At 33.7% G+C, this 11,896-nt stretch overlaps 2 protein-coding genes across 5 annotated transcripts; one reads left to right on the forward strand and one right to left on the reverse strand.

The window, feature by feature from the left end:
* Nucleotides 1–4,752: 4,752 nt before the first annotated feature.
* Nucleotides 4,753–11,072, reverse strand: LOC117235070 (craniofacial development protein 1). 4 transcript variants are annotated; one of them, XR_004493613.1, is made up of 4 exons: nucleotides 10,774–11,072; nucleotides 10,014–10,410; nucleotides 8,936–9,921; nucleotides 4,753–4,905 (listed from the first exon to the last, which is right to left on the reverse strand). XR_004493613.1 is itself a non-coding variant. In XM_033496750.1 (3 exons), the coding sequence occupies exons 2-3, from the start codon at nucleotides 10,375–10,377 to the stop codon at nucleotides 9,407–9,409; spliced, it is 879 nt and encodes a 292-aa protein (XP_033352641.1). In that variant the 5' UTR covers nucleotide 10,378; nucleotides 10,774–11,072; the 3' UTR covers nucleotides 7,818–9,406. The 4 variants fall into 4 exon arrangements, 3 of the variants coding, with proteins under 3 accessions (XP_033352641.1, XP_033352639.1, XP_033352640.1); XM_033496750.1 differs by lacking the exon at nucleotides 4,753–4,905 and having other exon boundaries at nucleotides 7,818–9,921; nucleotides 10,014–10,378; XM_033496748.1 differs by lacking the exon at nucleotides 4,753–4,905 and having other exon boundaries at nucleotides 7,818–9,921.
* Nucleotides 5,246–8,309, forward strand: LOC117235071. The gene is made up of 7 exons (XM_033496751.1): nucleotides 5,246–5,724; nucleotides 5,788–5,868; nucleotides 6,027–6,086; nucleotides 6,777–7,071; nucleotides 7,223–7,362; nucleotides 7,453–7,686; nucleotides 7,769–8,309. The coding sequence occupies exons 1-7, from the start codon at nucleotides 5,669–5,671 to the stop codon at nucleotides 7,782–7,784; spliced, it is 882 nt and encodes a 293-aa protein (XP_033352642.1). The 5' UTR covers nucleotides 5,246–5,668; the 3' UTR covers nucleotides 7,785–8,309.
* Nucleotides 11,073–11,896: the final 824 nt, after the last annotated feature.

An 11,896-nucleotide genomic window follows, 5' to 3' on the forward strand; every position in this document is an offset into this window, starting at 1 on the left:
CACGATCTCACTTCGATGCTTCAACTTCAACTTAATTTTAACGATTCGATAATGAACAAACAGTTTCGTGATACGAATAAGAAATCCTTATCAAAATTCTAATTTATTCGATTAGATTTCAATTCGACTTTTATTCCAATAGTTTTTATTTAATTTAGTGTAGCTTTTTCTCGTCATTTTCACACGAAGCTCCTTTCTCTCGACTATCTTTATTCGCTGTTATGTTCCCGAATAGCAAAATGAAATGCACCGTAAAATTGTTCTAAAAAATAAGGTGAACTGAGAAAATTTAAAACGAAACATGCAGTAATTAACAAGTATGAATAGTACTGTGTATTGCCTAAGTACGTTACTGCATTTTATTCGCGACCTCCTCGAAAAAAATCGTCGAAACCGAAGTGAATTCCCGATCGTGAAAGAGGGACGGTGATGAAAATAGATCTTCTGGTTTTGCCTTGCAGATTCCTTCAGGTGCACCGAAATTACATTTACCGAGGGAAACGTACCGAGCAGAGATAGCATTGATTATCCTCCGTTTGTCGCGTTGCTGGACAGCTTCTGTTCACTTGACGAGAGAAAAAAGAGGCACGTACTTCCAATTATGTAAATTAACAGCGGGTATATAACGAAGTCATCTTTTGCATATGTATGATCGAATAGAAATAAGAAGAATCGAAGGTCCGGTAAAGAAAGATTTGACTAATCGTGGGTGTCACGTTTATTTTTTCCTTACTTTTAACAAACAAGTAAAATCTATTGTTAGGACAATTTTAGACAAAGGTATTGATCATTTGAATATAGGAAATATTATAGAAATGTTCCAAGATCATAGGTACAGTTAATTACAGTACCGAAAATACATATATAGAACGTGAAATATAGATGAAAATACATATTTAAACGTGAAAACTTCAGGAACGTGAAGGGGAACGATAAACTAAGAAAAATGTCCTGCAGAGATTTGCTTGCTTTCGCTTCATTTTGAAGAAGATCGCGAAGAAAGAAACAAAAACGTTTTCGTTTTCTCACTTATTTATTTACACTTGTTTATTTATGTTATCATTTATTCAACGAAGATGAGATCGAATCGTAGCTGCGGTCCGTCAAATTCCTTATTTCCTTATTCCAATTCCTTATTCCAATTATAATTATGTCACTGTTAAATGTAATGCTTGCGTTACCACAAGGGGCCAGCATTTTAAACAATGTCTTCATTAAATCTTATCTCAATAGATATTAATCAGTAGCATAAAATTCTCTCTAATTTACAAATTAAAAATTCTAGTTCCTCATATATATTTCTTATAATTGCAATACTAAACTCGTTCGTCTCTATCTCTTTATCGTGCATAACAATTCTTTATCGCAACGTTATTAATTATAAGATCAAACGTATAACCGTATACAATTCATGCGACGATCCATCGGCTTATCCTTCCTTTCGTGAGAAAAGAATTACGAGCTATTTTCCGGAGCCGGAACAGAATTAAACGACCTTAACAAAACACGCAACGAAGAGCCGCGTTTTCCCTCTATGCATTTATTATAATTTCTTTGCTGAATGTGTAATGTCCCGATCTTTTATACGAAATAACAGCTCTTCCCCCGATCCGTTCCCGTAAATTTCCTCTTAGATCATCCGTGCAATCAACCGTGTGTAATTTACTTTGGACTCGCCGTGCACGGTTTTATTATCAACCGTCCCTTTGTAATTTGTTATTCGATAAAACACAGGATGGGAGGAGCTTTTCCTTTTTCTTCGTGTCCATCGCGCTCTTACCGCCACGAAAACTGCAGAAATTCCCTTTTACCGTAATTATCATCCGCGAAACCTCGGGGCTCAAAGTTCTCTTTCTAGTCGTCGAAAAAACGCGAAGACGGTTTTCACAATGCGTTATAAAGCGCGCGTAACATGTCCGCCGCTCGTTACAGTTTGCCCAATAAAGAGCACAAAGAATATCCTTTCACGCGGATCCATTATGGCGTTCGTGAACGCATTGAAGCCTCGTTTCGCGACGCTTAAAAATAGACGGTAATGGTTTTCGCGTAAAGCCCAGCCGACTCTTAATTATTAACACTTCATAACAATGCCCGTAATAAAGTACGTTGGCGTGTACGTGTCTATATGTTGATTATCGCAATACGCGCGTTGCGACGAAATGTCCTGAAGGAATTGTTAGGGAGCGTTTGGAACGAGTTTAAATTTAAACGTAGACGCCTGGAACGTCTCGTTTCGCGCGGATTTTAGCAACACTACCGTTGAATTCCGCCAGAAGACTTTTAGGCAACTAATAATAGTATTCGGACGCTTATGAACATCTTTTCTTTAGGTGTTTAAGGGCTTGGTTATTTTAAGTTACTGTCTACAGGGTTGGAGTCCTCAGACTTGAGACAATGTTAGAAGTTACCGCGAAGTAACTGTATTTTTTCTTTACATTGGTACAGCAAAGTCGATATAAAAATTCTCCTTTGAGAAACAATTAATTGTAGCAGTATTTTACTGTCTATCGATTACGATATGTAGTAGAAATACAAACAGTTTTAATTACCAAAAGCAAGAGGTGTTGCCTACATTTGAAATGTTCGAAAACTCGTTTCTAATTAAGTCTTGCTGTATTAATTTTACTAAAAAATTTATGGCTCGCTGCCAAGCCCAACTTATTCTTTTATTGATTAGCCTCGTTAAACTGCAAATGCTTAATAGAATTATCAAATATTTACTAAGCATAGTATATATTTATCGACCTACGATAAACCTAATTTTTGTTACTGTTTAAATTAATCAAATTCTATATCCTCCATTGTTAAATACATTAAATACGGCTATCAATATCTAAATCAGTACACTTCCATTTCAATATCTTCGGACTATCCGTATTCCGAATATGTAGCCAATTATAATCTACGCCACAAAATAAATCAAATTCTACTTTATCGTACAAAATAACACTTTTAATAACATTTCTTATCTTCTTCAAATATAAATAATTGGTTCAACGGTCGTGCTAATCTTACCACGTATGCACGTATATTGACACGACAAACAAGCAAGAAAATAACGAATATAATTCACATTTACTACATCAAATTATTTTTCATCGATATGATATATTCAAATAATTTCCTTTCAGATCGCAATTATAACCAAGCGTATGATTAACGTTTTATTGATGGACACGTTTATGATGAATAACGACCTATTATCATTTATTGCCACGGGCATTTAAACAAAAATGAGGAAGAAGGTCGATCGCTTCCCTGAAATTGTTTAATGAGAAACAAACCACTCTCGATATCTACGTACCATAATACAATAATTTTTTATAAGACCCTAATGGACGTTCCTCGTCGTTGGTATAGTATTAACATTATCTTCCGATATTCAGTCTTCTATCAGAGTTTTATAAAACAAAATTTAACAAATGTAAAAATGAAGCGAAATAGAACTCTACCTTGTTCTACATTTGTTTTCTATTAGTGTGATGACAGTTTTATGGTAACAATCGTGTAGTACATACCATCGAATTTTATCGTACAACATTCGATGCCCCAATAACTTGTTATGGTAATAAAAACTTATCGTTAAACAATTTATTAAAAAATTAATTATTCGCTGTGCAAACAGAAGGAAAATTACAACAAGTTTTATTATCGTTCGACCATTGTTGTTCGAACAATGACAAATTTCGGAAATTTCTTTATTGTCGACAGAAAAATGAACAAATAACGCAGGAATTACGTGAAAATGTTATAAAAATTGTCACTGAAAGAGCACGCATTTGTAAAGCAGCTAGAGATGGCCGTTTCGTCATTACGTCGTCAAACGATAAATTATTGATAAACGACATGTCTATCTTATTTCGTTTAAAAATTCTTTAAAAACAAAAACAAAAACTGACAAAACTTCGTTCATATCGCCATGCATATATACAACTATCATCAAAAACATCAACGAAACTATCACCAGACCGGCTCTATCTATTCTACAAAGACGAGTTTCGCAGCAGCATGGTACTTAATCCGTCGATCGAAATAATCTCGTCGTGTATGCACATGCATCGTTTCGTCAAGGAATCGGGAAAGTAACGAGTGCACTCTCTCTCCGCAAAAGAAGAGAGGCTCGCTCGAGGTGTTTTGAAACGTATGGAGGTTGCCGAAGGAACGGTCGAACAGATATTCCGGTTCGTGAATAAACTGCCGATGGCAAGGCCACAACTAACGGCCGCCAGACTGGCGTCGATAATCCTGCTGCCGTTTTGCACACACGTTCAACAATCCACGCACCGTTCCACCTCCGCTTCGCGCGGCTTCCTCTTTCGCCCTCTTCTTTTATCTTCATCGCACGGTGTATCATAATTCGGTTTTACGACGTCGGCGACACCTTCGAGATCGCGGCTGCGATCCGCTCGAGAAAAAGCAACGTGCCCTCCGGTACTTAAAAATTTGTGACTCGCGTTTCACGGACATCTTCATTCAAAACCGATTACCTACTCAACTTGTCGGTTAATTAATTCGACCCGCAGCGAGTATTTGGTTGCTTCCGCCATGATTCCGGCATCGTGATAAGTCACAAAGTGGATTTTAATTCAATTTTACTGTCAGAGACGCTGTCAGAGACGTTTTCATGGCCACGTTTAACGCATCGATAAAAGAAACCCTTTTTTGGAGAAGCTCGCGACTCGAACAAGTTCCTTCGTGCTCTTTCGTTTCTCCTTTTTCTTTCGGTCGTTTTTTCGGCAGATTTCTTGCTGGTTTTTTTTAGCAGGTTGCAAGAACAACTTCATTTTGTTAGCGTGATATTCTTGTTCCAGTGTTCGAGTTATTGGTATACTTATACCGATCATCATACATTTTGTATTTTCGGTCGATTTAATTAATTTGGTTAAAGATAAAAAATTGATTTATCTGTAAAAAAATATGTAAACTTCTTTCTAGAAGATAAAGGTAGGATGTAATTAATTTGTGAAATTAATACGAAGGGAATATTGAGAAATTATTTGCGAAATCGGCAGCTGTGTAGTTATCGGAAAAATGATATCTAGTGAAATTCTAAAAATCAGCTGCAATGATTGCATCGGCAAATTTTTAATCATTTGTATTGTCACCGCTATCGTATTTCTCAATATTCGATATTGCGGATAAGATATTTGACCGAGCAATTAGCTAATGTTGAAACGTCAAGATAACCATACTGACTCAGATCACACAAATATATCACGTGAATGAGATATGATTGAATCCGCTTTCGCGATAATTGCACTCGAAACGCTCAAACATACTCTCGACAAGATCACCTGTCAGAGCAACTCGTGAAATCAATAGGTTACATGAAATTTATGTTTTAAAATACAAAAAAAATGAAGATGATAAATTATAACGAAAGAAAGTTACCATTGGATATGATCGCTATTAATTATTAAGATGAATAAATGGTTTCAAGAAAATGTACGATATAATAAAAAGAGAAGAAAACGCTGAGTCCTCCGTGAAATCAGGAGGTTAATGAAAAATAGATACGAGCGTTTAAAATAAGATTTTTTAAATAAACCGTACTATCGATACAGATTTTATTTGAAATATGCAATAATAATAGAACAAAATTAATACTACATACTTCATTCGAATATTTATCAAATCCAGATACAAATTTAACAGAAACTAACGAAAGATGAGAAAGAAAAATTGTAAAGATCCTATATGTCCAACAAATCGACACCCTCCAAGGTACTTGAAAATAATTGTAAAAGTGGTATGAATATTTTTCATGCAAAGATTGTATCGTTTAAGGCATCGCACTACGAGTAACAGCAAATCAAAGGATCGAACAACTACATCAAGAAAACGCAGTCGCGCAACGAGTTGTAGAAAGTACTTTAGATAATCTTTGCGTTGCATTTTTTTTTTTTTTTTATGATTTTGCAACTTCAACAATTATTTTCTTATGGTTATGCGACGAAGATATAAACTACATGATTTATAAATAAAAAGGTGTGTTCTATGAATAAAGATTTTTATTTGATTTCCAGCAAAATGTGCCAAGCTTCGAGATCGACCGTAGAAAGTTCAACATCGATGTCGAGGACACGGTGAGAGGGTGATAAATAAATTATAGTCTTTGTTGCAGCCACCTGCATATTTTGCATGGAGCATCGTAGCGACAGATCCTTTACGATCTTGCATTCTTTAAGATCCTCATTCCCATGCCATTTCAGTGATTCACAGAATACCTACCACAGTCGTTAAAATTAACACGTTACTTAATATAATGAACACGCATGGATTTCGAAATACAATTAAATCTACTTAGAATCGCTCGTAATTATTCTATATCAACATGTCGAATAATATTATACTCATCGTGCATTTTAATAACATTATATAACACCCGTTTTAAGATGTTGGAGAAGTAAATGTAGGAAGAACTAATGGTTCGCTTGGAAAATATTTTTTCATGTACCGTTTAAGTGAAATAAGTGTAAGAGAAGGTCAAAGTGTAAAATTTAGTACAATTGGTATTTTCTGATTCTACTATAATTTCTTTATTCGAATACTAGTCAATATAAAACATATGTAGTAGAAGATATTAACTTCTATGATTTTAAACACTAAATACCTAATAAAATCGCAATTATCAATTTTTACATAAAATTCGAGTAAAACTTGTCTTAAACTATAAAGTTCGTCTGTGTTAGAATAATTATGAGCGTTATTGTGCATGCGTCGAACTAGAAAGGACTTTCTTCCTAATTCATAAGTATTTAACTTTTGAACCACAGTACAAGAAGCAGAGAATCGATAAAATCATGCAGATCGAGGTCGATCTGTTGTAGATCGCGCAAAAAAAGAGTCTGCCACTGTCGCAGAATACGAGAAGCTCGCAAGCAAGCAAGTCCGCCAAGAAAGAAAAAGCGCATAAGATCTCGATGTAAAACGTTGAAAAAGAACCAAACGCCTCTCTGTATATGCGTCAAAGGATCCAGTTCGCAAGATCTAAGGAAGAATTGCAAATGTCCATCGACGACGTGCCCAATGCTTTCAAAATATGATGATTGTTGCTGTATAAGAAAGAAGGTATGCAAAGCAACCAACTTTAATCAACAAAAGAAAGGCAGTATAGTCATCCATTATTTCTTATAAAAATAGTAACTTCGTATTATAATTCAAGAGAAAAATAATCCTCATACTAATAACATAATTATAAGAGATTAAGTTTCTATTTTAGAGAAATAGAAGCAAGAAAGGAAACAATCCAAAAAATAATCCAAGAAACAATCCAAAAAACGATCCAAAAACTAATGCAAATTCAAATCCTGGAAGAGGAAGATCGGCACGACAATGTCGCTGCGAATCACCTACATCAAAGTTAGGATCAATTAAATAACATATATATATACATATATAAATCCTCCTTTATATCGCAAATAGAATAATATTTTTATAATTGACATTTAGTCCAAAGAGAAACATATTTGCAAGAGGACTATCCAATTTACGTAGGAAGCTACAACAATTTGAACTTCCTTTCCGTCGGTATGAAAAACTAATATGCAATGGTAATAATCGAACAAATATGTCTATTAATATTTTGGTTTCAAACCTAGACATAATAGGAAACAAACATGCAGAACATGCACCGACCGATGCAACTCGAGAGTTTCTTCAAAGAACCGAAGTCAAAATGCGCCAGTAAGCATTTGCAAAACAAATGAGTAAGCAGACGGTATTATATTATTGAAGTAAACTTATAATTTTTTTTTTTTTTTTTTAGGAGAGGAGGAAAGTGAAATTCTGCAAATAAGGGTAACAATGAATTGGTATTTCTGATAAATGTTTCGTTTGTATTTGCTTACAAAATCAATGTAAGTGCTCGAAGACTCGATGAACAAGCGAATGGATTTTGTCGTGCTGGATATCTCTCGCGTGTTTCAGAAACACGCTGAATTATACATACAAGAAGGCGTAGACGAACGAGCTGACCCACAGTTATGATTCGTAGGCTCGAGGCGAGAGAAAATTGTTCGTCACGAGTCTTTTGCATGTTGCCAGAACATTCGCCAGCATTGTAACGTATACAGTTACAGACAAGTGATTAATAGTGATCGAAAAACGCCTGCGTAGTATCGCACGACAAAAACCACTCGTTTGCATCGGGACTGAGAGATATCTTCGATTTACGAGCTAATGGCTTGTACGCTTAATAATTAAGTAATGCGAATATAAATTATAAATCGATAAATCATACGAAGGTATTAAGCAGCGTCCAGTGAGAATCATTTTTTGCAAGACCTTTGACGAACTAAGAATCTGCTTTATGCTAAGAAAAAAGAAAAAAGAAGTACATCGCCAAGCGGAGCATATAATATGAACGACAAGACAATGAACAATCTATTCGATACTTTTAATTACGTCAACCAATACTATTCAATCCAAGATACGATACACAAAAATATAAAAATGAAATGAGTGTTTAAATATTAACATATATCTTTTATTTTTACGATATTAAATAGTCCATATGCATAAAGAAGTTTCGTACATATCCGTAAGATACTGTTTTATAAGTATTCTAAAATCTATAAACCTGAGCTTTGAGAATTTCAAGATCGTTTTTTTTTTTTCAAATTAATATTCTCCTAACAATTAAATCTATAATCTGACACGCTACATCTTCGCAGATATATCATGCCGCAATTCTGCAAATAAGTATCATAAATAGGTACAGCTGAAAAAATATAAAACTGTAATATCTGTAACAACAATCTACGTTTTTTATATCGTGTGTATTTCGTCTATAAATATAGTAAAATGTTCCATGTGACTCGCCCAAGGCAGTGATCGTAAATGAAGAAGAAAAATGTCATGATTATTTCTCATACATACTCGAATACATATTGTATTCATTCATCATACAAACGACATTTTATTAAATACCTACACTATTTATACTGCATCAATCATCCTTTCTCCATTGAAACGAAATAAAAAACATCTCTGGAGCTTGTTTATTGTTAAAATATATGTATATCGTCGGTCTCTGAAGCACCAAGCTTCAAACATCCTGCTTCGATGCGAAGTTCTGTGATATAATGAATCGAGACGAAGCTCGCGGATGGTAAATTAAACTATTACGTAAGATACTATGTTATCTTCAATACATTGGAATGATCAGTCTCTTCTCACAGAATTGGCTCTCAACCGCTTCTTAAACAGATTCAGCTGATTGTCAAGCCAAGCGAGGCAATCACATTTTTACATATGGCATGAGATATTTAATAAGAGTTTAAACAATTCGATTAAATAGGTGCTATAAGCGCCGATAATTGGCAAGTCTAATAAGGTATTTATCTCGATACCATCCCTGGTTCTCATTGTTAGGGAAAAGATACGTATACATGAAAATATAAATTCACCGTGTACTGCGTCTGTTCGCATTACGTAACTGCTTTTCAATTTCAAACTGTCTCAAATCTGCTCTCTGTAAGAAATCTTGACGTTCTAAATATCCGTCTTTACCTTTGTTGTGAGTACTAATTTCTTCCTCTAAATTTTCTTGTTTCTTATAATTGTCCCAATCCAACTTGGACTTTTCTAAAGTACTAATTTTCGCCTTTTTTCCTAATTGACCAAGGACAGAAGAAATACCTCCCAAACCAGCCCGTTTAAAACCTTTACCCTTTCCAGATCCTCTTCCTGCAGGAGGACCAGGGTTTCCTGTTTTCTCAGAATTTTCAGCAGAGGATAAAGATAGTCTTGCTTCCGCAGAGTCTATCGAGACTTCTTTCTCAACCTTCACTTCTTCACCAGCAAATTCAAATACCTTAGTTATCTTTACTTTTTCTTCAATTTTTGGCTTTTCTATGGGTGGTGATTTCTCTTTTGGTTTATTTGTCGCGCTTTGTGGCTTAGATTTAGGTACAGTCGCTTTAGAAATTAAAAATACAATAACGGGTAAAATAACAGCAATGTACGTATAATTCAGCAATGCTAATCAATTTATGGCTTAAATTATTTACCTGTATCCTTCATAAAGTCAGCCCAAAGAGAGTCAGCTCTCTTTTTCTCTTCTTCTTCTGTAAGTTCCTTTTTCTCTTTTGATCCTTCTTCTTCCTCTTCCTCCTCTAGCTTTTCATCAACCTCATCTTCTACTTTTTTTCTTGTCCTTCTCTGCTTCTTAATTTTAGACTTTACGACTTTGTTCTTTTTTCTTCCTCTTCTCTTTGTTGTTTCTCTTTTGTTTTCATCATTTTCATCCTCAGGACCACTTTCTGCATCACCTTCAGATTCTACTTCAGACACAGGCTCACTGTCTGCACCATCAGGAACATAATCTTCATCATCTTCATCAGAGTCAGAAGGCAATTGATGTTCCTCAGTCATACTTATATAATTAAAACTTTACTTTTATGATAACTATAAAGAAAGCATATTATATATTTATCGAAACCAATCTAAATTAATTAACACAGTGTCATTGTTTCATGTTCCATTATATTAACAAAGAGTTATTGAAAAATTTAAATCTATATTATTTGTAAAATAAAATTTTAGATATACACTTACTTTAAAAGCTTTCACAAGAATTTATACAGCATTTGTTAATAAAAAAAAGATAAACTTTTGGACTCAAATAATACACAAACAATTGTTTTCACAAAATAAACTTCATCGCGTTTCGTATACAAATATACAACCTAACCTCTTTAAAGTACGCAATTCCATTAATAATCGGAAGTCAATAACTTAGTTATTGATTATGGATATTTTAGTACTTACTTATTTTCTCAAAAACACGACCGATCGTGCTAAAAATTCAGTTATACGACGAGCTACCTTCCGGAACGTTCGTTACAATATTCGGAACGTTATCTTTATTTCGTCGTTCGTCACTTAATCGTTGTATATTAAGAAACTTTGAATGAAATTTAGAACTATTTTAGAAACACACAAATGAAACATTACCACACGTGAGAAAGTCATGAAAAATTAACAACCGAAGAGTACGAATCGACCCACGATTCGCAAATGCGTTCGATGCATCTTGCCAGCCATATTTACTTGCTCATCGAGCGCCTTCTTTCGTGAAACTCTAAACTACAATATCCTGCGTGAATCTGCAAAAGTATATGTACTTATAAACAAATTACGCTCGCATTAGGCAAAATATTATAATTTAATAAGAAATAAACAATTCGACTTTATTATAAATAAAGTATCTTTTAAAAATTTTGCAAGCAACTTATATTTCACTCGGGGACAAATGCAATGTCGACATCTATGTGAAACTATGTCGATAACTGTAGGATACAACAGAAAATCAACGAATAATTTCGACTTATCTATCTATGTAATATTTTTACTTTTCATGTCTAGTTCCCACCTTTCTTTATTACAAATGATTCTTCATGTAAACTTAATAAGTATCCAAAGAAAAATGTTTATTAAATCTTCCATAATTCCTATCAAAGGCATAATTTCACTTCAATATTATTTACTTGTAACCATTCTTCGAAAAATAATAATTTAATAACAATTTAGTGGAATATTGATAATATTTATTTACGTATAATTATTTTTAATCATACAAACGTAAAAAATATTTGTCGATACAATTATTATATTGAAATTAATGATATTGTAATCTCTTAAAAGTATTTTTAAAGTATTTTTAATTTATAGTATTTATTATGATATATTTGTATCTTTAAATATTATCATATACCTACAGTATATTGTTTCAGAATTAATTATTAAAATTATATCTGAGAACTAGTTTAATATTTTAGTGAATAAGAGTACCAATAAATCAATGTATCTTCATGAAATCTGAGATCACAGTAATTTTCACACTTTTGAAATTCCGTCCTATACAAATGTTTAGTTACAAATATCTTGAGAA

Source organism: Bombus vosnesenskii, unplaced genomic scaffold (genome assembly GCF_011952255.1).
Source record: "Bombus vosnesenskii isolate JDL3184/JDL3185 unplaced genomic scaffold, Bvos_JDL3184-5_v1.1 scf7180000013314, whole genome shotgun sequence".
NCBI classification, from domain to species: Eukaryota; Metazoa; Arthropoda; class Insecta; order Hymenoptera; family Apidae; genus Bombus; species Bombus vosnesenskii.